Source organism: Triturus cristatus, chromosome 2_1 (genome assembly GCF_964204655.1).
Source record: "Triturus cristatus chromosome 2_1, aTriCri1.1, whole genome shotgun sequence".
Taxonomy (NCBI): domain Eukaryota; kingdom Metazoa; phylum Chordata; class Amphibia; order Caudata; family Salamandridae; genus Triturus; species Triturus cristatus.
In genome coordinates, this window is record NC_140581.1 from 349,237,453 (window position 1) to 349,263,883 (window position 26,431).

Consider the following 26,431-nt stretch of genomic DNA (forward strand, 5'->3'; position numbering starts at 1 on the left):
TTGGGCTGAAGCAACTGGTGAGCACCCCCACCCACCTCGCCGGACACACACTCGACGCCGTCTTCTCATCCAGCAAAGACATCGCCTTCAGCCACGCCACAGAACTCCACTGGACGGACCACAGCTGCGTACACTTCACCTTCGAAAGAACGACGATCCACCACCACCAGCAACAGGTTGCCCGCAGAAGCTGGAACAAGATCACAGCCGACCAGCTCGCCGCTTCCCTGAGCCAGCACCCTCCTGCCAGCTCAGTGAACCCCAGCCAGGCCGCCGACAACCTCACGAAGTGGATCAGCAACTGCGCGGACGAACTCGCCCCGCTGAGGACCCCGCCCAGCAGACCCGGCAGCAAGAAAGCCCCATGGTTCACCGACGAACTCAAGAGCTCCAAGAAGAACTGCCGAGCCCTCGAGAAAGTCTGGAGAAAGGAACCTACACCGGACAACAAGACCACCCTCAAACTCGCCACCCGGAAGCACCACCAACTGATCTGCGCCGCCAAGAAAACTGCATTCAAGGACCGGCTGGACAACAACGCACACAACTGCAAGGAACTCTTCAACATCGTGAAAGAGCTCTCCAACCCCAATGCCGGAAACAACAACATCACCCCTTCGCAAGACCTCTGCAACTCCCTCGCCTCCTACTTCCACAACAAGATCGCGGACATACACAACAGCTTCAGCACCCAACCGACGCACGCCACAACCACAGCCACGCCGCCCACCGCCGCCCTCCGAGCCTGGACTCCGATCAGCACCGAAGACACCGTCCGCATGATGAACTCCGTCCACTCCGGATCGCCGACCGACCCCTGCCCTCACCACGTCTTCAACAAGGCCGACGCTGTCATCGCACCCCACCTGCGGGACATCATCAACACCTCCTTCGACACCGCCACCTTCCCCGAGAGCTGGAAGCACGCCGAACTCAGCGCTCTTCTCAAGAAACCTACAGCAGACCCCACCGAACTCAAGAATTACCGCCCAATCTCGCTCCTCCCGTTTCCAGCCAAAGTCATCGAGAAGACCGTCAACAAACAGCTGGCCGCCTTCCTCGAGACGAACGGATCCCTCGACCCCTCGCAGTCCGGCTTCCGAGCCAACCACAGCACCGAGACCGCCCTCATCGCCGCCACCGACGACATCCGAGCCCTGATGGACAACGGAGAAACAGCGGCCCTCATCCTCTTAGACCTCTCCGCGGCCTTCGACACTGTCTTCCACCGCACCCTAGTGCAACGCCTCAGCAACGTCAGAATCCAGGAGAAGGCACTGGAATGGATCGTCTCCTTCCTCGACGGAAGAACACAGAGACTCCGCCTACCACCGTACAAGTCAGAAGCCACCGAAGTCATCTGCGGCGTCCCTCAAGGATCCTCGCTGAGCCCTACCCTCTTCAACGTCTACATGAGCCCCCACGCGGCCATCGCACGCCAACACAACCTCAACATAATCTCCTACGCCGACGACACCCAGCTGATCCTCTCCCTGACCAACGACCCCACCGCCGCCAGAGCCAACCTACACGAAGGGATGAAGGAGGTAGCCGAGTGGATGACGACCAGTCGCCTGAAACTGAACTCAGACAAGACGGAGGTCCTCATCCTGGGCTCCACGCCCACCGCCTGGGAGGACTCCTGGTGGCCCCCCACCCTGGGCACCGCACCCAAGCCGACTAACCACGCACGCAACCTGGGCTTCATCCTGGACTCCTCCCTCTCCATGACCAAGCAAGTCAACGCCGTCTCCTCGGCGTGCTTCAACATCCTGCGCATGCTACGGAAGATCTTCTGGTGGATCCCTACGGAGACCAGGAAGACCGTCACCCAAGCCCTCGTCACCAGCCGACTGGACTACGGCAACGCCCTCTACGCCGGAACCACCGCCAAGCTCCAGAAGAGACTCCAGCGGATCCTGAACGCCTCAGCCAGACTCATCCTCGACATCCCACGTAACAGCCACATCTCCGGACACCTGAGAGACCTGCATTGGCTCCCCGTCAACAAGAGAATCACCTTCCGTCTCCTCACCCACGCAAACAAAGCCCTACACGATCAAGGCCCGAACTACCTCAACAACCGAATCAACTTCCACGCTCCCAAACGCCACCTCCGATCTACCAGCCACGCCCTCGCCGCCGTCCCACGCATCCGTAGAGCAACAACAGGAGGAAGATCCTTCTCCTACCTGGCCGCCAAGACCTGGAACTCCCTCCCGTCCGACCTGCGCCTGACCCAAGACCACCTCTCCTTCAGGAAGAAGCTCAAGACCTGGCTGTTCGAGCAGTAACGGCACCCACCCCCCTAAGCGCCTTGAGACCCTACGGGTATGTAGTGCGCTCTATAAATGTCTTTGATTGATTGATTGATCTCTGATGAGTATTACCGGATTTTTCAGAGCTGATGTTCATTTTACAAAATGTTGAATGCTGTTCCAGACAGCATAAAAAACAATTGTGACTCACTACTGCGTCCGTATGGCTACATAAAGAGAATGCCTGACGCAGCCAATCAGATTTTGTGGTCAGTACTTTTACTAACAGTTTAGCCTGGCATAGGAAGCTATGATTCCAAACCTAGCATAGTAATTATACTTCTAAATATATATGCTGGTATGTATACCTTTAGAGCCGTGTTCGGTCCGTGAATAAACATTACCACTGACTCAATGTAGGTTTGTGTACAAGTGGGTGCCTTGATCATGGGAGCAAGCGGTGTCCCTCTAGGCTAAGAAGAAAATGGCTGATGGGAAATGTGATGTACTTTAAAATCATTGTTGTTCTTTTCGAAAGGGTGATTCACTGCCTCCATCTTCTCTTCGCATTCTCTGCAGCGCTGCTGTTAAAGTAAATAATTTCTGCTGGGACTCATTTTCTCTGACTTTTTGATAAGGAGGCACCTTTACATTAGTCATAAATCGTGGCTATTGTTCAGCCACGAAGGCGCAACTTTTCCTGGAACTATCAAAAGCTAGACGTGCAGTGATGTAGTTAAAACATTATTACCATAATAGAGCGGTTTTATAAGATCCCGACTGAAGTGAGTAAAGTGTGTCCGACATTTATAGCATAATCGTAAGACTTCATTTCAGCAGACGAATATGCAAATGCAGCTTCGTTATTACAACTGTATATTAAGGTTCAATTTTCAGAATGATGTCAAGTGATGTTGGCTTAAATTATACAATCTTTATCCTCCTGAACTGTGATCCAGTAGCAACAGGTCGTGTTACTCTGGACTCATCATTTTGTTGGCGATGTGTCTTTTCATGCCGGATGTCTGCAGGTTGATGATTTTATCACCTCGGCAAACACGTTGATAGACAGACAGACAAACAAACAGGCGGACGGACGGAGGTGGATGGATGGATATGGCATTCGGTTTGGAATTGTAGGTTTTGTGATTACTGCTGGATGTGGCCGGAATGAAGATTAGCTCTTATTATGTTTTATGACAGTTCAACAGAGACAAGTGTCCTCCTTGTAGTTCTATTTTAACTCCTTCAACTGTTTAGGCGACCCCCCACCTATTTGTGGTGAGTCACTTTGGCTATATGGGGTAGTTCACACTTAGGCCTACATAGCTTTTTGTCCACATAAGATATCCATGTCAAATTTGCATCCTTGTGTTTTTACACCGTACTGGGGATTCAAATAGTAACCAGGGTTTGTGGAGTCCCCTGGAAGGGACCCAGAATAAATGCAAAATGTAACTACATTTTGAATTTTGGGGGAAATATTTCAAATAAGGGCTCTGCATAAAAGTGTGTGATTTGTATTCCTAAAAATGTCATCAACGAATGGTTTCCTGTGCTAAAGCCACCCTCATCCCAGTTTTTAGGAACATGCAAAGCTAAATAAAAACCTATATGTTTTCCACAATTATGGCATTTTTAGGTCTCGGATTGGCAGCGCATGCGCTGCATGCGCTGTCTCAGCGAGACTTAATGTAATGTGTATTGTGTGTGAAACTCTGTGTGATTTGTCATTCTGCTTGTGATTGGTTTAATCATGGCATGGTTGTTGTTCTCTTGCTTTCTGTTGGTTGGTGGTCCCATACCTCACTTCCGTTTTCCTTCCATTTAGCAGGAAGCAGCACCAACCAACTACAGTGTAATTCCGCTGCTGGCTGTTATCTACTCTTGTAAGCACTATTTTCGGGATTGAGTTTGTCCCCCTTCAGGCACAAGGACGTTTGTAGTCATGCTTAATGCTTCAGGTCGCGTCGTGTGCTACATCACACACTGTGGCTGCCACGTTTAACATAATACATCACACACTATGGCAGCCACATTTAACATAATACATCACACACTATGGCAGCCACGTTTAACGTAATAGTAAACGCGTTACTGGATTCTGTCTCCTCGCATGAATGGAGCTGCAGCCAGCGCCTCGCTCCTGGTGACGGTCTCTTGCATCCCTCGATTTAGCTGAAAAGCTGTGGAGCTCAGGTTACATAGCCGGAGGGCGAATGGGTTACTGTGCCCCACAGAAGGCCAGCAGGGCGCCTGTCAGCTCTCTCCATGACCGGCCGTGAGTCACGATCAGGCAGCCCTGGGCTTTTCATGTTAACTTTCTGCTGCTGAGATGCGTGGCTGGTGGCCGGGCATTTCTCAAGAAATAAAGGCTAATCTAAGCGGAGATCAGTTTCAGTGAAACTGCATCCATCCAAAAACCCACATCATGCGCCGTAGTCCAGACAGAGACCCACACGAGCTATAGTGAAGAACTCTTTCTCATAACTGCAAAACACTGAAATCTGTGACATATTCACTCTCTATACTGATCAGACTGCTCTCCTTTATGACGGGAGAGCTTTATCCCCCCTTCTGTATTATACTTTTCATCCTGTTTGCAGGACACGCTCTCGCTATTGTTGCCATTGTTTCATTTTTTTTTGTTTTGTTTGTGTACTCTATTTAAACTGTATTTCCCCTGGTGTGGTCCGTCTGCTAGACTGCCAACTTTAGTGCTGGAAACCAGGGTTCGAGCCTCGGGGTTGCGTCCACATCCTGTGATTCTGGGCAAATCACTTCATCTCCCCGTGCCTGAATATGTAATGTAAATACGGTGCTCATGTACAGCACTCCAAACCTTGGGTCGAGTTCGCGCTATATAAAAGATGCAAAAAAAAAAGCGTCTCATCCGCAATGTGGGCACTTCGTTCTGCTGCCTCCGCCCCCAGTCCCATGAGATCGGCTCCAACAGAAGCGAGATACACGGCAGCTTGGAGCCTCGTGTTCCGGGAGCTGTCTGTGTGATTTCAGAGTCTTTGTATTCTCTGCTCAGTTAATTTGGGGGTTTAATGTTCATCTGGCTATGTCTTCATCTGGTCCCCTGGATACCAGTGCTCTGGTTGGCTGTTGAGGGACTCAGGTGCACCAGCTCGACTCTTCAGTTTCCTGTATTCCAATGCCCTTACAGCTCAGGCGACAAACTGGAATGTCTTCTTTCTTTTTTATCGTATTGTGAAGACAGTTTTTAAGATACACAACATTGTTGACAACATAAGCAGGAAGACCCATTAGTATTTGGATACAATGAATAACATGTCCATCAATTCTCACAGAAGTCTGTCGTTGTGAGGAGGAGAGGTTTAATTTGGAAGGTTGGTGGGTATGGAAAGTCGAAAGGCGAACAGCGTCCCCTGCTAAAATACAGCAGTTGAAGCGCAATTTTTTAATGTGCTTTCTTAAAAAAAAGCCTATCCCGCTTTGTTCTCCCATGTGTTGAAACATCTTAGAGACATAGAAATTACACAATTATGCAAAATTATCATCTTCTGACCAGTACATGCTGCACAACAGATTAGCACCATTGGTTCTGTCACTTCGCTTCACTGTATGCTCAATTGAGTCTAAGCACCTTGTCTACATTTATATTTTGTATTATCTACACTAACACTACACACCACATACACTCCATAACACATGGATTAAAGACTTAGGGACATATGTATGAAGGCAATTTTGCGATCGCAAACGCCGAAATTCGCCGAATTTCAGCGTTTGCAATCGCAAATCAGCAGTGTCCAATGTATGACACAAAACACCTCTCGCAAAATAAGGAATCGCAAATTTTGCGATTCCCTATTTTGTGATTACATTTAAGGAATCGCAAATTGTGATTCCTTAAATGCAATGTAAGAAGCACAGAAAAAGTGCAATTTTGACTTAAGGAATCGCAAATTACCACCAACTCATTTCAGGGGTGCAACAGGGTGTCCTTTTGACACCCTGGCACCCTTGAAATAGCATTCTCAATTTGCGATTCTCTAATTGAGAATCCCAAATTGAGAATTCCTATGGGCCTCTAGGCCCATAGGAATGAATGGGGAGGTATTCCTTAATTGCGAATCGCAATTTGCAATTCGCAATTAAGGAATATGTAGGATTCGCAAAATTTATTGCAAATCCTACATACATAGTGTTTTGCGATTCTCAAATAGCGATTTGCAAAAAATCGCTATTTGAGAATCGCAAAGTGACACTTTCATACATATGGCCCATAGTCATTTACAACGACAATAGCTCTTAATTATGCAAATTCGAGACCTATTGCATTTCCAATGCTTGTTTTCAAAGAGGTAGCACATTTCTCCAATTTTTTTGCTTTCAACCTACTTCCAGTTTGTGATGGAAACCATTGCAACACCCATAGGTGATCTAGTAAAGCTATAGTCTGAACAATAGACACAATTCAGAGTTCAGCAAGGGGTCATATGTGTAGATGACTCAACATTTAAGACTCCAACAAGGCCTGACAACATCTCCCACACTGCGTTATGGAATATTTTGGCTGCCAATGAAATTCCAAAGTTGAGACGACAATATCGACAGCGGCGTTGAGAAGGCCATGACATAGTAACAGTCTTCTTTCCGCCCTAGTTGGTGATAGCTGGCATTTAGTTCCATGCTGTTAGAAATGGGGGTCTCTAGTTGGCAATGGTTTGCACCTTGTCTAAGTAGGGACCCTTCCTTCTAGTCACGATAAGGGAGTTACACTGCTAAAATAACCCCTGCTCCCCCTTGCTAGCTTGGCACGGACAGTCAGGCTTATCTTAGAGGCAGTGTGTAAAACAGTTGCTCATAACCAACAGTAACACAGTGTAAGCAATACAAAAGGACACCACACCAGTTTAGAAACATTTTCAATATTTTTATATACTTAAGACAAGACCAAAAATGATAAAAATCCACAATACTATACTTAGAATGCTTCAGTTATCAAAATCTTTGAAATACAGTTCCTTGAAGTTGATAGCTCCGTTCGGGTCTATCATGGCATTGTGAATAAACAAATCCAAACAGTTCTGGCTGACCACGGCATTGCGGGCCAGCTACGGTGTTGGGAAGACCTGCAAAACAGTACCTTTAGAGATTATAGGGCGTCGGCAACCTCTCGTTGAGTTACTGAAATCAAGGCGTCAGCAAGCGTCAGTTCCTGAGGTCGCTGCAGGAGTCATCGGGCCCTTAAAGTTACACGTGTTGCAGATCTAACTCCTCGCGGTTGAAGTCAGGAGCGGTGGCATCGGCAGGCGTCAGGTGCTGCAGTAAGAAGTGCAGCGGTGAAGCGTGCGATGCCCTCAGGTCGCAGTGTGAGCAGCGCCTTGGTGGCAGCATCAGATGGCGTTGTACTTGGATCCCTCTATCCATACTCTCAGGGCCCACTAAGCTGACCCATGGGGAACCCTTCTCCTCACCTGTGGACCCCATCTGTGCAGCGCCTAAACTTGCTTTGCTCACAGATGTGTCCCAACAGGCAGACAGTACCCACATGACCAACACAGTGGTTTAGCCTAGTCCACACCCGGGGTTGGACTCTTGTCCCCCTCCCAGGGGAAACTCTGCCCAACAGGACAGCCAGCCACAGTGGTCACTGACAACTGTCAGTTATGAGAGCCAGGCCTTATGCCTTTCAGGCCACTCTATAACTGTTGTGGCATCAGAGAGTGGGGGGCAGTAGCCCCAGGTGCCAGGCACCCTTTCTCCACTCTTCCTTCCGCCAAGTCAGGTATGGCATTGTGACTCTGGACCACCAGCCCAGGGTCTGTACCCTGCGTCTGGACAGGAGACTGGGGTGGGCTCTCCCGCACCCTGTCCCCCTCCCCGGGGCTCTGCATCCCCCCGCCGGGAGCAGTCCTCCTCGACTTCAGAATTGTCAGGGCATCCGTGGCAGGTGTTCTGCACAATTCTCCCACCAGTTCAGGGGTGCTATCCTGCAACTGGTCCACCACCCCAGGGTCTGTACCCGGAGGCTGGACATAGGACTGGGGTGGTCTCTCCCACACCTAGTCCTCCTCCCTGGGACTCTGTACACTACCACGTGGAGCGATACCCCCTTCCAGAATTGTCAGGGTACCTTTGGCAGGTGTCCTGCACAATTCGCCCACCAGTTCAGGGGTGCTATTCTGCAACTGATACACCACTCCAGGGACTGTGCCCTGAGGCTGAACCAGGGACTGGGGTGGTCTCTCCCACACCTAGTCCTCCTCCTTGGGGCTCTGTACCCTCCCACCTGGATCAGTACCTCCTTCCAGAATTGTCAGGGCACCTGTGGCAGGTGTCCTGCACAATTTGCCCACCAGTTCAGGGGTGCTATCCTGCTCTGGTACACCAGCCCAGGGTCTGTAACCTGAGGCTGAACAAAGGACTGGGGGTGGGCTCTCCCACACCTGGTCCTCTTCCCTGATGCTCTGTACCCTCCCACCTGGAGCAGCACCCCCAGAAGACAAAATGGTAGGGGCACTGTTAGCAGTCGCCCCTTCCCACAGGTCAGGGAGGACATCCTGCATCTGGTCCTCCAACCCAGGGGCTGTACCCTTAGGCTGGACCTGTGCCTGGCAACCCAGGACTTCCAGGGGAGTACATCAAACCCCCAAGGGAAACACACTCCTCATGAGTTGTGTGAGAGTCTGCCTGGTGCAGGTCTACAACCTCCTGTCCACCTGACAGAGCATTAAGACTCCCGAGGCCAGAAGTGGCCTCACCAGGGTCTGACCTCAGAGCTGGCAACCCCTGACCCATTGGTTCTTTCACTGGGAACGGCGTCCTCCCCTCATCCTTTTCTTTGGCTTCATGCACCCTCCCAACTGAAGTGATGCTGCCAGACAGCAGAGCAAGTGGGATGCTCATTACAGCAGTCCCCCTCAGTTCCCCAGACACTAGGGGATCCCCCTCAATGGATGGCCTTCTAGTACAGCCTAGGCTCCCCACCTGGTGTTCCCTCATGGAGCCACCCAGGCTCTGGGACCAGGTTTCAGGCACCTTGGGCCGCAGCCCATTCCCACTCCTTCTCCCTGGAGACAGGACATGAGTCCCTACACCCTTCCCACGACACGGGGCCCTATTTGGACTACCACAAACCTTTCCCACCACTCTCGGTTGGTAAATATCTAAGCCACTTCCTTGAGGATCACCCCCAGATGCTTCTCCAGACCCTCTAGAATCCACCAAAAGGTCTGCCTCCAGTGCAAGCTTCCTGGGGTCAGAGAACTCACACTCCAGCGGGTGTTGGCATAGCTCTGGAAAACAGGGACTTAAAATATGCTCTCCAACAATTGAATCACACAGCCCCACACAGGTCTTAACCAAACTACCCTTCACCCAACCATCCAGTGCCTCAGAAAAGTACCCCACATCATTCTCACAAGACTGGTGAGACCGTGTCTGACTGTTGCTGTCCCTCAACCCATACTCTTCTGGCTGGTCTCCAAACTCACTTACCAGGGCTTCTATAATGGTGGAACCCCTCTCCCTGCACCTATTATATAATGTCAGTAGAGTGTCCCTCCCACTACCAGGAATATGATCCCTTGTGCCAGTTCCCCAGTCGACCTCAGGGACACTGCACACCACTGGAGTAACCTCACAATCCTGACCCCCTGGTGTATGCCAACCCTCTCCTTGAAGCAGGGCTCCAAATCTGTGTGTGCTTGTACCTCATCCTCAGTACTGGACACTACATTTTTGCTGCCACCAACTAAGCTGGGCCTAGCCCTACTGGCTTCCCAGTCCAGCTCTCTCATTTTAAACTCCTGGTCTAACATCATCCTTTTCTCCTCCATGGCTAACTGAAGCTTCTCCAGTTCCACAGCAACTCTCCTTGCTTCCAGCCTGTCCTCCAGCTTCTCTGGGGAAAAGGCACTGCTGCCTGGTTTAGATGGTGCACCCCCCTCCCAAAAGCACATCCACCTTTGGAATAGGCTCCTCTACCTCCATGCCAAGATCCCCAGACAGCTCACTAGCATGTCTGGCTGCTACCCAGGCCCTCAGAGCCTTTTGTAGCTCCTCTTTTCTGGTGAGGTTCCTGATTTGGATTTTGAGGTTTTTGCAGATCGCCTTCAATTCCTTCACATTGTAGGTTTCTAACGTCTCCTCCTCAAAGGCCACTACCAAGAATGAAATAGATGATGCAATTGATTCAGGCATGTTGTACTGGAAAGCTCAAGACCAATGGAAAGGCAATGGAAAGGCACAAAAAGAACAGTATGTGGTATGTTATGGTCTGCGTTATGGTAGTAGTGCACACCAATCACTGTCAGTCAAGTGCAAACACAAGTCCTCTCCTCACCGCCGACAACGAATGTTAGAAATGGGGGTCTCTAGTTGGCAATGCTTTGCACCTTGTCCAAGTAGGGACCCTTCCTTCTAGTCAGGATAAGGGAGTTACACTCCTAAAAATAACCCCTGCTCACCCCTTAGCAGCTTGGCACGAGCAGTCAGACTTATCTTAGAGGCAGTGTGTAAAGCATTTCCACATAACCAACAGTAAAACAGTGTTAGCACTACAAAAGTACACCACACCAGTTTAGAAAAATATCCAATATTTTTATATAGTTAAGACAAGTCCAAAAATGGTAAAAATCCACAATATAGTACTTAGAAATCTTGAGTTATCAAAATCTTTCAAATACAGTTCCTTGAAGTCAATAGCTCTGTCCAGGGCTATCAGGGCTTCGTGAACAAACAAATCCAAACGTCGCGGGCCAGCTATGGTGTCGGGAAGACCCGCAAACCCGCAAAACAGTACCTTTAGAGATGCAGGGCGTCGGCGACCTCTCGTTGAGCTTCCGAAAGCATGGTGTCCGCAGGCCTTTGTTTCAGAGGTCGGTGTAGGAGTCGTCGGGCCCTCGAAGTTACACGCGTTGCAGATCAAACTCCTCATGGTTGAAGTCAGGAGCTCTGGTGTCGGCAGGTGTCAGGTGCTGCGGTGCGAAGTGCAGCAGTGCGGCGTGCGATGCCCTCATGTCACTGTGCGAGCAGTGGCTCAGTGGCGGCATCAGATGGTGTCATCGGTGAGACCAGTGTCGCGGTGCAAAGTGATACGGTGCTCGTCGCGGTGCTGGCAGGTCACTGTGCAAGCAGCGGCATCGTCGTTGCAAAAGCGCTGTCGTCGGCTGACGAACTGGAGTCGATGGCACCGGCATTGGTAGGCCAAGGCTGTGATGCGGGATGAGGGTGGTGTGTCGTGTAACTTTATGAGCAGTGCCCTCAAACCACGGTGCAGGCAGCAATTTTGGTGTGGAGTGGCGTCGTCAAGGATACCATGGCGGTGTTGTCAAGCGAGGCGATGCAGAGTGCGGTGCCTACAGGTCGCAGTGCGAGCAGCGGTTTGGTGGCGGCATCAGCAGGCATCATCGGTGAGACCAGGGTGCTGCAGTGCCCTATGTGGTGCCTTCAGGACACGGAGTTTGCAGCAGCATCATAGACAGCGTTGGGTTGCTTTTTCTTCTGTTGCAGCCCAAAACACACAGTCCACAGTGCTGTTGGCAGAAGAACTTGACGTCTTTGCTGTTCCTGACACTTCTTGAACAGGGGAAAAGCTCTACCTCAAGCCCTTGGAGATACTCAGAGAAAGAATTTGCAGAAAGTTCAGTCCAGTCCTGTCACTGCCCAAGACAGAAGCAGCCACTACAGGCCAACACAGCAAAGCACTCACCAAAGTGGTAGTTCCTCTTCACAGCTTCTTCAGATCTTCTTCTTGGCAGTCTTCTTGGCCCAAAAGAGTTCTAATGTTCTGGGGGGTATGGGCCCCAGTATTTATACCCAAAATCAGGCAGAGAGTGTCTGTGCTTAGTCCAAACCAGTTTGGTCCTTTTTGGCCCAGCTTCCCAGCAGGAGGCGTGGACAGCATTTTTCAAGGCTGGCTGACAGGGCCCATTCAGGTGCAAGGGAAATCTCCTCCCACCACTCTAAATGCAGACCGAGCATATTCAGGTGCTATTGACAACTCCTCCCACTACTCTGAATGCAGCCCAGGTTTATTCAGCCCATCCCTGACTCATTCAGGAAAGGCAGGACACACATTAACCCGCCGGTGGCCGTCTGAGAGAATGCATCTCCCCAACCCCTGTCACTCCAAAGATAACAGTCAATACACATCCTAGCAGAGGCACACAGGATGGCTAAGCAAGAAAATATCTACTTTCTAAAAGTGGTATTTTCAAACACAGAATGTAAAAATCACCTTTACTAAAGAATGCATCTTTAGATTTTGAGTTCAGGCATTCTATACTTTACTTTCCTATCTAGTCCCAATGGGAAGTTACATTTATAAGATGTTATAAATTAACTCCCATACTTTCCTATGGGCCAGATAGCCTTTCAATAGTGAAAAACTAAATGCACTGTAATTCACTACCAGGACATGTCACTCACATCAGTGCATGTCCTGCCTTTCACATACACTGCACCCTGCCCACAGGGGTACCTTGGGCCTACCTTAGGGGTGACTCACATGTAATAAAAGGGAAGGTTAGGGCTTGGCAAGTGGGTGTACTTGCCAAGTCAACATGGCAGTTACAAACTGCACGCAGACTCTGCAGTAGCAGGTCCGAGTTACCTTTTCAGGGCTACTCATGTGGGTGGCACAATCAGTGCTGCAGTGTCCACTAATAGCATTTGAATTACAGGCCCTGGCACACCCAGTGCACTTTACTAGGGGCTGACTAGCAAATAAAATATGCCAATCAATAAAACACCAATCCATGACACAATTTACACAGAGAGCATATGCCCTTTAGCAATGAATAGCAGTGGTAAAGTGTCCAGAGTCCTAAAATCAACAACAGCAGGTCAGGAAAAAATAGGAGGAAGAAGGAAAAAGTTTGCAGAAAGGGCTATTTCTAACACATGCTCAAGAACCAGTGGGCACCATTAAGATTGTGAATTAGGTCATCAGTTGATGGCGTGATATGTTTTTCCTGCCGAATTGTTCGGCAGTCTCATGTCAATGCTGATGCCGATGCAGTTGTGTTGTTTGAACTTATGAGCTAACACCATTAGCAAGACCCAAGTTGTGGGACATGGCATTATCTTGATGACTCCAAGGTCTTGTAATTCCTGCAACCAAGCTTCTACTGCCGGGAGGAGGAGAAACTGAATTCCCTGGTGTTTAAGTTTAACACGACAAATTGTGCAGAGAAACAGATGGTTCTCAAAGCTTTCCTAGACCTTCAAACAGTTTTGTAAACTAGCTAACATGCTGTTGATATCCTTGGTATGAATTGCTTTGGCAAAGTGAAAAATTCTGTGATTTTCTGCAGTGTAGCAACTGGGCAACGCCTCAATGGTGCTGGTTGGCAACAAAACTTCGTGTTGCATGAGTTGTTGGTGTGGGAGAGAGAGCAGCCAAATAATCCCCCTCTATTGGAACGGGTGTGTTGCCCACATATGCGGCTATCTTGGCTTTGGCTGGGTGCAGATAGGGCAGCAGCTGCAGGGCAATAAAATGTTTCTTGCTCATCATGTTGACAGATGCATCTGTATCAATTAGGGATGCAGCAGGTTGATCTTAGTCACTCGTGCAGGTCATGGGTCCTTATCACACATGAGACAAGGAATACCTTTTCTTCACTGTCCAAATTTAGACAGTCTGGGGAAGTTGGGTCATCCCATCAAGCTGATGCTGGAGCAAGCATTGATGACAGAGCTCAAATCCCTTGGCATCTGGTGGGGTCTTTGGAATGCCATGGCGGGGCACAACAATTTTCTTGTCAAATGCAAGCAAAGTGGTTAAGGCATTGAGAAGTCCACATGGGACAGTCCTGAAGTGCCTTCATCAAAGAGCCAGAGCACCTACAGTGTCTTATGGTCAGCGACGTGCATGACCTCTGCAAGGACTGGGTTCAAGGCGCCTGTTCTCCTCTAAGCACTGCTACTACTCTACTTTGATGGATTTGGGGTTCCTCAACTCCAAACTGGGTGGGATCGCAGTGAGTTTCCTCTTCGTCATCTCAGCCCTTACATTGGATAGCTGGTGAGTGCGCGCTACCTTTAGGATATTGTTAGACCCGGCCTTGTGGCATGGCCATCCCTGACCCCTAGCCCCATCCCCTGACCTGTACACCTCATTCAGCCCCTCTGTACATGGCCTAGCCGGTCCTGCCCGCCAGGACCCACACACACCCGACCCGGACTGCCCTTTCCGTGCCCTCCATCTTCCCAGCACCACAGGGCCCGCGTGCCCACTTCATGCACCTACGATGGCCGCCCAGCCCCAGCACAACCCAGGCCTAGAGGCGCCGCCCCGGCTGGGGAACATCGCGCTCCCATGGAGTGAGAGAGGGAGGAGCAGTTTCCATCGCACCTCTGACCTCCCCTCGGGAGATGGGTTTCGATCGGCCCTCCGGCCTCCCTGAGGGCTGGCTCCAAGCCTGCTGGGTGTCTGGGACTCCTCCCGACCCGGCCCTGAAAGGATCAAAGAACAACGGCAGGAAACTCCAACGAGCGGCCCCCAGGCGCTAAGACCCCTGCCTACACGGACACCGGACATCAAAGAGGGGGGGACCTATAACAAGGGGTGCTCTGGGACTATCAGGCAGATTCGACTCCGGAACGACAAGAGCCCTGCTGACGTGGTCGCGGCTCCCTTGCAACCTTGGAACCTCTGAGCCCTGCTGAGTGACTCGCGGCTCCCCTGAAGATCGTAAGACCTCCGAATTTGTGCTTGAGCCCTGCTGAGTGACTCGCGGCTCCCCTGAAGATCGTAAGACCTCCGAACTTGTACTTGAGCCCTGCTGAGTGACTCGTGGCTCCCCTGAAGACCGTAAGACCTCCGAACTTGTGCTTGAGCCCTTCTGAGTGACTCGCGGCTCCCCTGAAGATCGTAAGACCTCTGACCTTGTGCTTGAGCCCTGCTGAGTGACTCGCGGCTCCTAACGACTCCTTCGGTCCGGCTGGACCGCAGCGTATCCCCCAGCTCGAGGATTGTGAGCTGTGCATTGGGTACGCCCCCTGCATTGATCCGGATCCCCAAAGACTGTCCCGCTACCCCCTTTCCCTACTGACACTCTCTGAGCCCGTGCTCTAATTGTACATACCCACCTTGGCGATCATAAAGATCCGACGAAGTTGAATAGATAAAAGATCTGTTCCCAAGAACCTACTGTGTGGTGTCTCTTTGTCGTGTAGTGCCGTGTGTGCGATCTTAGATACGAGATTCATCCCCTGAAGAGTCTCCCGACAGTGCCCGGCTATGTTACCCCGAGGGTGGGTCTCAGGGCATTCAGGCAACCTCCCTGTCTCCCCTGGGGTCGCCTTCTAACAGATATCCCCAAGTTTGATGTTCAGTTGTTTGAAAATGTTGTATTTTAAGGCACTGGATTCACACCCTTGTTCTAGTTGGGCCCTCACTTCCCTTTATCTGAGGGTTGTCTTTGGTGCACATGCTGACGAGCCCATATACTCAAGCATAAAAACATCACTGGATTTTCCCTCCCGCTGCCTGACCTGGGGCAGTTTAAATTGCTTGAAGTCAGGGTTCATTTGGGGGTCAAAGTGCTTTTTATGTGCCACTACTGCTTGTCATAATCATTGTCTACTCCAGTTTCTGGAAGACTGTGGAACTGGTGTAATGATAAAGTAGCAACCTCTTGACTTCATTGTATGTTTCTCTCATGGCTTCAAAGAAGTTGTTAAGTTCTTAAGATTCTGTACCAGTGGCATTATACTCCAACACATCTAGCGAAAATGACGACAGGGAGCAGTTCTCTTGGCTGGAGAGATTGCACGGAGGTCTTATCCCAAAATAAAATCTTTTGGGATGTCAATAATATTTCCAATAGAACAAGATTCCCTGAAGTTATTTTTTCTGGGGTTCCCCATACCAGATAAGCTTTGGGCAAGCTCATATCCCACCTCCTTATTGAAACAAACCATATTAGACCTTTGGGGACAGCAACTTTTTTCCATCAAACATATATGAGTCGAAAGACTATGGTGACACTGACACGAGGGGAGGAAAAGGTGTAAATTAAGCAATGGAGCCTCCTTTTGGACTACTTTAGTGGATACTTTAAGGAACTATCCTGCCCAAAAGTCTCTGAGCCCTAAATTTGCAAGAACCCTCAAAGCTAAAGGACCACTACGCAACAATATATTGCTGCCATGAAGGCCCCAGATGTAGCTGTAATTAACACCTATGGGGGGAGAATTCAGACACTGGCAACTTGAATGTTTTCCTCTTATTAATCTAGGAATGGTGTGGTGGGTGTGGGAGGAGGAGTTATTTGGGGATAGCCTGTTGTTCAATGCAGAGCCTGAGATATACATTTCTATGGTTCAATGGATAATGAAACATTGTAACAAAATATTAATAACAATTTATTAAAACCTACAGACGTCCCCGCGTGGTGCTGCTGTTGTTGGATCACTCGGTTTGCCCAACAAGGGAAAGTGGGTTGCTATTCCCCATAGAGTGAAACAGGCCCACCCCACCAGATGGTCCTTCTCACAGTTGCATCAGGTTGAGGCGCCTGGTATGCAGGGCCGCTGGTATCGCTCCTGTCCTGAGCAGCATGGCTCATGGTTGATGTGAGGTATAGTGTTCAAATTCTTCTGCACCGTGAGCTGACACAGACCTAATCCACCTACATGGTAAACCTAGTATGTTTGACAGTGTGTGGAAGTACATGCCTCCCATAGGTGCTATGATATGGGAGAGTGTCATCTGTGGTTTAGCTGATAAAGTATGAGGTCTGGGCCTACAGCGTCAGGAGGGATATGGCAGCTGCAGCTAGGTGGCGATATGAAGGCAGGTGGTGGCGTGATGTGGCGTCCGGGCTGGCACTGTGTGAGCTGCACTGGGTCTTCTTTGCACAGATAATTTAACACTTGGTAGCAGTGGTTTACTAACTTCACATATTATGAAATGTAAGGCAATATACCACAAAGCACTCAATGTAATAGTAAAGGACCATATGTAAATGGGTTTTACATCAAACATAATTCCATGATTTCCAAGAGCACACATTGGTAACTCATTAACTGTCCGCATGAAATACGTATTTTGCTTTTATTTTCAATTGTATAATAGAAGGTGCTTTTAAGTAAGTTCAGCATGCATTAGTGAAACATCTGTATTGACTAGTAGAAAGTGTATGTAAACAGGATCAGTAATGAAGTGCTGTGACCAGATGTTATGGTGGACTTCATAAAATACAGGTACCAGTTAAGTGATGAGATGAATATGCATTTGAAAACTTTTTAAAAGGGAGAAACAGCCAACATGTGTTTTGTCTAAGCAACTATATTTTCAAGGCTGTAAGATATATATATACAGATAATGGCTAGCACATTAAAGTACCCACAACCAGGAAGGTGGGAGAAAGTGCATTGTTACCAAAGGTCATGCTCAAAATAAAAACAAAGAAGTGATATCAGAAGGGCAGTGTTTGTAAATAGTAAGAGGAAGACTATTCCCAAAGTAGATTTGTGAATAAAGTGTGATAAATATGGTGTGCTCAGAACGGAATAGGAGCATCCTTAAAAGTGCAGCCAGAGTAGCAATGGTATTTATCATAAGCTCATGGTGGATGGAAAGAGTAGCAAGCAAGTCACTTAATCACCATCTCACTTAGTGTCCAAAAAAAGAAAATCATGTATCTGACTGGGTACCTTAAATCCATTAATGAGCAGGTAAGAATGAATGGTGTTTATTAAGTAAACAGTGTAGTGTAAAAATAGTTATAAGGGTTAAGTAACAATAACTACTCAGTGAGATTATGTGTAAAGTAGTATATCCAAAGCATGAGACTAGTACTCACTGCAAGTTGGGAAAAACTAAAAATAAGGTAAGAGTGATGATATGGTATGTGTCGTAGTAAGTCGTAGTACATAGATGAATGGATGGGTAATCATTGTCGATAATATTTATGGCAACTTGCAGTAACAAGTTGGTTGTTGATATCACCTAGGAGTACAAAGTCTTTGGTGGTCATGGCAAGGGGTGTGGTGAGGTCGGTGAAGTGAGTACATGTGTTCCATAAAAGTGGCTTCTGGGTCAGTGTAAGAGGTCTACTTAATGGTGTCTCTGTGGATGATGGCAAGTCCTCTTTCTGATTTATGGGGTCGTTCCTGGTGCAGGAATTTGCATCCAGTAGGGATTGCTGTAGTGATGTCCGGTGTAGATGTGGGGTTGAGTCAGGTTTCGGTGAGGAAGGGGAGGTCCGGTGCGTTTGAGTCAATGAGTTCCCAAATCTTGGTGGAGTGCTTGATGCGTGAGCGTGTATTGAGGAGCATGCATGCGAGTGATTGTTGTTGTGCCAGGTGGGTGTGTGGTGCTGTGTGAGTGTGAGTCTTGAGTTCTGACTTAGTGAGGGGTGTGGTGTGTGTGGGCAGTGGAAGGTGAAATTTCAATGCAAGCATGCAAAGGGTCCCACCGTGGACTGAAGTGCAGCTCAGCAGCAGCATTTATAGCAGCATATGTAGTTGAGCAGGTGGAATTCATTGGTGGTGTAGCTGCGGGAGGCGTATGGACCAAGGTTCCTGGTGCTGAGTGAGGTCAAGGCACGGAAAGGCAAAGACAAGCTTGCCTTTGGCGAGCCAGTGGCTTGCCCACTTTGCAAACGCACTGCGGCCTTAAGTAGGGCCTTGCAGAGTGAGAAAAGCAGGGGGTGGTGATAGGTAGCCTAGTTATGGACTAACTTGACAGTGCAGCTGTCGCCAGATACCTTTGTGATAATCACCAGAAGAGGGGCTTTGGTTGTTGCTTGGATATGAATTTACCTTGAAGAAACAGACAAGAGGTGTTTGGCAAAACAGTTGGTTTGAATAAACACTGCGGCAGGGAGTGCGGCATACAGAAACGGGTCTGATAACTGGCTCAAAGTATAATCGTTTCCAGGGTCTTTTTATACATTTCTTGAAGCATCATAAAACAATTCATAGATCCTGTTTAGGAAGAGGAACGCAGGGCTAGACACAGAGACATAAATTATTCCCACCTGATGACAAATGCAGGTGTGTCGCAACCTTGTGCAGACATAACGAGGGCCAGTGGGTAACATGTCAAGATGTCCGGCATGTGGAGCGCGTGATCACTGCGTGTGCTATGTGTGCTCAGTGGCAGCTGCCACAAACAAAAAGTGGTAGGCGGTTGGAGGGGGCGAACGGGGAGCGCGGGCCATTGCGGAGGAGCTGCCCCTGTGTCCTAATTCGCTGAGTGTTCCGAACTTCATGTGGCATCTAACTTTATGGTGTTTTGGAAACGTGTGCCCCTCGGCCATGTACGTTTTTATGCAGGGCCAATCTACCTGGACCATTGTGTTGTGGTACTAATCTGAGTATTTCATGTTCACACGTTTGTCTAGCTGGTTACATTCCACCCCACAAATACATTTCTATTCCCATGATATTTGTAATTCCCCACTGACCATACAACATTCCATTAAAGTCGGACCAGTTGGCATTGCCAGTGCTTGTTGATAAGTCGGTCAAATGGTCTGTTTTATTTATCACCACTTCACGATAAATTCGGATTTGTAATCCCTTCTCATTCGGTTTTATTTTACAGGTGATACTTATTCCTCAGTTTAGTCGAGTCAGGGCGCATTATCAACTATCATTGCAAATATTTCTGCAACAGTGCAGCTATCCAAACGAATTATAGGCAACATTTGCATTGCTTTTACCTAGGTCTGTTTTCTAAAAAGTCTGAAATCAAGATCCATCCACAGATATTTCTGCCCTGTAGGAAAACTTCACGTGGCCTCCCGCTCAATCCCCTCCCGTCAGTTTGCATGATAGCATGCTCACCACAACATGTTGAAACGATGTGAAGCAATTTGTTACAGTAAATGAAGCTAATACAACGCGTTTACTATATTGTTGAAGTTAATATTAGACTGAGGAGATTTTCTGAGGTACTCACGATGACGCACATCGAAATGAATGGGACACGCTGTCCTCTCCGTTAATGTCTGTTTGTTTTCTTTTAGCGCGCATTTGATGACTCAAAGATCCCCAGATGGAATTTTACTTCTTTCTACGCATCTTTCTTGATGGTTTTTCGAATCCTCTGCGGAGAGTACATGGAACCTTTGTTTGACTGCATGAGATGCTCCAACACTTATTTTTGCATACCTTTATTCCTGATCACCTACGTAGCAGGAAACTTTTTGGTAAGATGTGTTCATCATTAAACGGTATTTGATATACGTAGAAATGCTAATTTAGCTTCATAAACTAGTGGCCAAATTAATTTGATCGTGGTAAGTGACTGAGAGAGGTATGATTTTGCTCCAAGTTCCATGTTGGACGGGAGTGAGCGCTATTTTGGTTGATTTTTAATTTTGTTTGAAAGAGCGCTTCAATTCGAATTAGAACCACGTCGTCAGTTTGTGTAATTCAGCTCCAGATGTGCCTTTTTCTGCAAGTGCCATGCCTGCAATGTTCTGCTCCACGGTCCACTTGAATATGTTCATAGTCTTAGTGTATAGGACATCAAAGCATTGCTAGTTTTGCCGTAGAATCAATGTCAGCACAGGCTCCCCACCCGCCAGATATAAAAAACAATCTTGCATCCATGTTCTTTACTGAGTTGCACCCCTATTTTGAAGAACGACCTCACAACTTAAAAACATATTTTTATTATTGTATTTCATATTCATTTGCATACAAATGTATTAACTGTACACGTTTTAGAACATCTACGGCCTTAGGTTAAGCCCTGATTATAACCGAGGTGGCGCAAAGTTATTATATGATTTTATGAGTTAATTTCACACCACCTTATTATAAGTTGTTTGGTTTTTCGTCACCCCTTCATACAATGATTCTCCTTGCTAGAAAAACACTTTGTGGCAGACTTACTAGCCCCTTGCGCTGCCAGTACATCACTTTTTGTGACGCACTGGCAGCGCATTTCTTTGCCCCATATTTACAAGTTTCCTGTCCTTGTAAATATGGCCCCTTTACACGCAGCACATTGCGTGAAAGGGGCGTTCCATGCGTCTTGCTGTGGGTGTTCCCACGCAACTCACATGCAACCAGACTCATTTCCAGATTTACGAGAAATTGTAAACCTAGAGATGCATCAGTTTGCTACACCCCCCTAGAGGTGCCATCGCCAAGCCCAACGAGGAGAAATGTTTTCATGTCTCCTCTTTTTTTCCACTTTTAATGCATGGTGCAGCCAAAGGGCTTGAAGTGCGGCACTGCGGCACTTTCTTGTTGATCTGCCCCTTTGCCTTCCCTATTCTACTCCCAACACTCTCCCAGCAGACGCAGCGGCCCGTCATACATTTACCAGCTCCTAAAAGTAGATGGTAAATGTAAGTGGAAAAATCTCCTGGAATGGCAACATCTGTGTGGATTTACGCCGGAAAAGTCAGCCTCCCATGGTAATTTCCTATTCCATTTGCTCTAACTTGAATTTCTTGGCGCTCGGTCCGATTTTACCCCATTGCAGTGGTAAATAATGTATTGCACCAACCTTATTTAATATACAAATTCTTCTGAGAGTAGTGATATCCATATCTGGGAGAATCTGTGAAATTTCTATAGGCCAAGTGCTACTGTTATTTTAAATCAATGCATTTCACGTAGTAAGTTTCACCGATTCACACTGAGAAATACGCCCACTGTTTTTACTATTGTCTGTAATATTAATAGCTAATTAGGAGTAATTATGCATGTTAATTTGGTAATAGGGTTAGAATTAGGCCTGGAGTATTTTTAATAACACTGAAGTAATTTGGGTAATTCTGCGTTATTCTTTGATGCGAAATTAACAATAATTATGCAATTACGCGTGCTCATGTATTTAAGAATAATTTGGCAGAGAAAATAATCACAGAAAAATTAATTTCGCCAGTGTGAGGGCCTGCTCATGTGCTCACGCTGCGGGTTGTGTTGTGTTGCATTTAGCTCTATTTTCTTATTGCAAAATGTATCCTTGTGTCCATTTTAAACACAAAAGTGCATTTTTTATTAAGAATTTAGCACATAATGCCGGGAGTAAGGGTGGGGACAATGGCGCTGCTATTCATGTTCTGTTGCATTTATATTTCCTAGTGCAAAATGCATCCTCACATCCATTTTGGATGCAAGGAGTCATTTTGCCCTAAGAAAATAGAGTTAAGTGCTGAATTACTCTTCTTGCAAAATTACGTGGAATTGAAGTAAAATTACGCAAGATTCCACTGCCGCAAATTACCTGTGTTACGCCAAAGGGCAGAAAACAAGGCACATGGAATAAGCCATGTTAGACCTGTCAGCCTTGGGGGGCTCTTCCCCCCAACTTTTTGCCTTCCTCCTCCATTTATCCAGCCCTCGTTTTTGCTGGCATTAGAACTGAGAGCACTTAACCACAGCTAACCAGTACTAAAGTTCATGTGCTGTCTCCTCTAAGCATGATAATATTGGATTATGTCCATTTGGCATATTTAATTTACTTACAAGTTACTAGTAAAGTGGTACTATATGTAATGAGGGCCTGTAAATTAAATGCTACTAGTGGACCAGTAGCACTTATTGTGCCACTCACTTAAGTAGCCCTTTAAACATGTCTTAGGCCTGCCATTGCAGAACCTGTGTGTGCAGTTTTACCTACCATTTCAACCTGGCAAATAAACCTTTTGTCATACCCAAACCTTCCCTTTTTATACATATAAGTCACCCGCAGAGTAGGCTCTGGATGACCCAGATGGCAGAGAGCAGTGTACATAAAAGGTAGTGCATGTACCTTTAAGTTTCACATGTCCTGGTAGTAAAAATCTCTTCAAATCGTTCTTCACTGCTGCTAAGCCTATTGCTTCTATAGGATAACATTGGGGTTACATTATTACATTTTAAGAGTGGAATTTCCAACCGGGAAGAGATAACCAGTTCATATTTAGTGTCTTTGGAATTGTGGCAAAAAGCCCTATTTTATGGTGAAGTCGGGTTTTCGACCACAATTATAAAAAGCCACTATTAGAAAGTTGACATTTTGCTGCCCTTAGCCCTTTTGAACCTATATTCTGGCCTGGGTCACATGAATGGTTTTAATTGTCAGTTAGAAACTGAGAATTCCTCCCAGACATTTGCACAATTTAGGGTTAGGTGTGCCAGGATGGGGTATCTGCTGTCAGGATGGGGGCAGAGATGAGCACAGCCCCACTAACACCTGAATAAGCTGTGTCCTGTCTCTGCACAAAGAGCTTAAAAACCATGCACTGTCACTCCAGCCATCTTGCAACGAGGGAAGGCAGGAAATTCCATGCGCTTCAAAGACACTGCCTAGAAGCTTCTCCCACCTTCCAGAACCATGGGACCAAGGTATAAAAGATGGACTTCAGACTCCACCACTTCAGTACACTTCTGGACTTGTGGATACTCTGCGAGAAAGGACCGATGTGCAGATAAAGGACTGGCACGCTGCTGGATGGCTCTCTGCTGGACTCCTGCTTTGCTGTGCTGACCTACTGCCTGATGCCCTGGGCGAGAAGGACCAAACCTGCATCTCTTGAACCTAGAGTGACTCCAAGAGCTAGTTGGCTGGCCTCCTGATCTGAAGTCTCAAGGAGACAGCAGGCTTCCAACAACCTTACATCTGCGCCTTGACTCTGCCATCTGTGAGTTTCACTGCTAAGCGGTGGCATCCTCATCCTGGACTCTAGTTAGTGGGCCTAAGATGCTCTGCAAATCTGTGGAACCAGCAGAACTGATGCATCTCCTCTGCTGCACGGTGCAAACCCAAACACGACCGATGCATCACCGCAGCTGTGTGAATTGAACCTGCCGCAAAGACCCAAAGATCATATTCCAGCCTGTTGCTGCATCGGAGCTGCCACTGCGTGACACATCCTCAGCACTGGCCATCTCATCCCTCGTCAATGGCAGCCTCAGTGATGATCATGAACTCCGCATCGCAGCCCTGAAAGCTCTTCAGAATCGCCGCATTGCCCTGCATGGGCACCTCATCATCGCCGCTGGACTTCGCATGGCAAGCCCTGTTGATGGGATCCTTAACGATGATGCAGGCCCTCGCATTGCAGCCTCACAGCATCTTGGAACCAGCGCATCGCCCTGCTGTGTGGTGCATCTTCAAAGCAGATCTACTTAATGCTGCACAAACCAGGATTGAAGGTTCTGTGTTAAGCGGGCCTAAATGGGTCCCTGTAGTCGGCCTGCACTCCATGAAGGTCAGCCTGAATTCATGACTTTGGCTCGTGCCGTGCAACCAAATAACCACAACTTTTGGCAAAATTTTTTACCAAGGGCCAGATGTACAAAGTTTTTTTGCGTGTGCAAATGGGTATTGTGTTAGAGATAGCGGGACCCCTCTGGTCCCTGATAGACTCCATGCTTTAATGAATTGGGTAATTGGATGTGGTTAAGAAAATTCATGAAATAGTACATGCTGTTAACAGTTACACTCTGAAGAATAAAGATGTGTAATACTGAGCTCAGTGTGTGGCGTGATCATTTACATGTATCCTGGCTGGGGAGGATGCTACAAGAGGCACCTTGAAGTTCCAATAACATTTATAGGTGATAACGGATGTGAGTGCCAGAAAAGTGCAATGCTCAAGTAAAAGACAAAGAAAGAGAAAGGAGGACACACATTCCCATGCATTACTAATTCAAAATTCTTTTTTAAAAATGAAGTAGTCGATGAAACCTAAATTCTTCAGAGGCAGGACAAAATTATATATAGGGAGGAAGGTCATTGATTCAAGAGCAGGGAAGTGAGATTGACAGGAAATCAATTGAATGATGATTGAGAGGCAGACCCAAAGACTACTTTAAGAAGTATTGGTTATAATGCTGACAGTAACAGATAGCTAAACCTTGCTTGTGCTTATTTTATTGCCCTGTAGGTGCTGAACTTATTTCTTGCTGTCTTGCTAAATCGTTTTTCTGCTGATCAGCTGACTTCAAAGCAAGAGAAAAAGCCTGTGCAGTTTAAGAAACAAATTCGTAAAATAATCCTTTTGGCAAGATTTAGAAAATCAAAAAAACTCTATCCTGGCAAAATGAATTCTGCAGAAAATATCCTCTCCTCCTCAATGAACACACTAAAAGATGAAGAGTTGGGTAATAAGAATGTTGCATTTGTGGGCATTACCTTTAACACAGGACCCATAGCACCAGGTACGTCACATTTGTTTATCCTGTACAGAAAAAAACAACTAATGCATATTTATATGAAATAATCAATATTATGTCGTTGTACAACCAAAATGTTTTGTTTTTTGCATTTAGACAGTATACATAGAACAAAACTCTGAACAGCATTGCACATGTTAACTATATTGAGAAACAAGAAGATAACAGATAACATATAGGTATCATCTTATAGTCTTATAGTGCATTTTAGGTCCTCCTCACTTGTACAATTATATTTAGGAAGCTCAGAATTGTAAGTGTTTGTTGTAGATGCTTGCTAGCATTTTTTGCTATGTTGAGCTTATGACCTCTGGCTTTGTATTTTATTGGGAATTGTTTTGTATCATCTTTATATGTTTATGTTTGTATCGCTATGGCTTGTGCATTGGCTTTCATCTAAAGTTTGTAACTGCTTTCTGTCAGTTAATGCCAGGATCCTGTCCATATACGTGACAACCCTGTTTGGATTCTGTCTTTGGAATAAACATACCTTCAACGTTATCCATTTTCCGTCCACTAATATATTCCGACATTTTTGCAAGTGTAAACTGCTATACAATTAGGGAACTCAGTGGCATATTTCGGAGGGCCTTACTCATGCTTGTACCACGCAACGTGGTACATGTACAACGCAAATCCCCAAGTCATATTTATGAAGTCTCGCAAAGCCACTTTGTGTGCCTTTGAATGGCTTCACAAACATGAAGTAATACATCGCAGCACAAATCACTGTATTGCCTTATTCTGCGCAAGGGAGGCATTCCATGGGCATTGCAGTGGGTGTTCCCACACAACTCCCATGGTTTTTAAAGCATTCCCAGATTTACTAGGGCAAAACAATCATGGACTATTTGTATGGGAACATCAAAGAGGTGCAGGCATTTCAGGATGACTTTATAGTGTGGGCAAGCACAGTTCTAGATCACAATTACACACTGTGTAAAGTTTTGCACATCTGTGAGCAAGTGGTTTATTAGTTGGAGTGGATTGATTCCAATACTAGTAATAAAGTCACTATCTTGCTAGGTTCAGTCAAAGGTTTCACTCATTTT

The 26,431-nt window shown here is 47.2% G+C and overlaps 1 protein-coding gene across 1 annotated transcript in view; it reads left to right on the forward strand.

Annotated features, from left to right (window-relative positions):
* The window catches only part of LOC146864181 (sodium channel protein type 2 subunit alpha-like), an 869,020-nt gene that overhangs the window by 148,207 nt on the left and 694,382 nt on the right, over positions 1–26,431 (forward strand). Inside the window, exons 6-7 of the mRNA XM_085638959.1 lie at positions 20,225–20,407; positions 25,091–25,364. Of these exons, the coding sequence (XP_085495085.1) occupies positions 20,225–20,407; positions 25,091–25,364 (457 nt within the window). The remainder of the gene's footprint in view (positions 1–20,224; positions 20,408–25,090; positions 25,365–26,431) is intronic.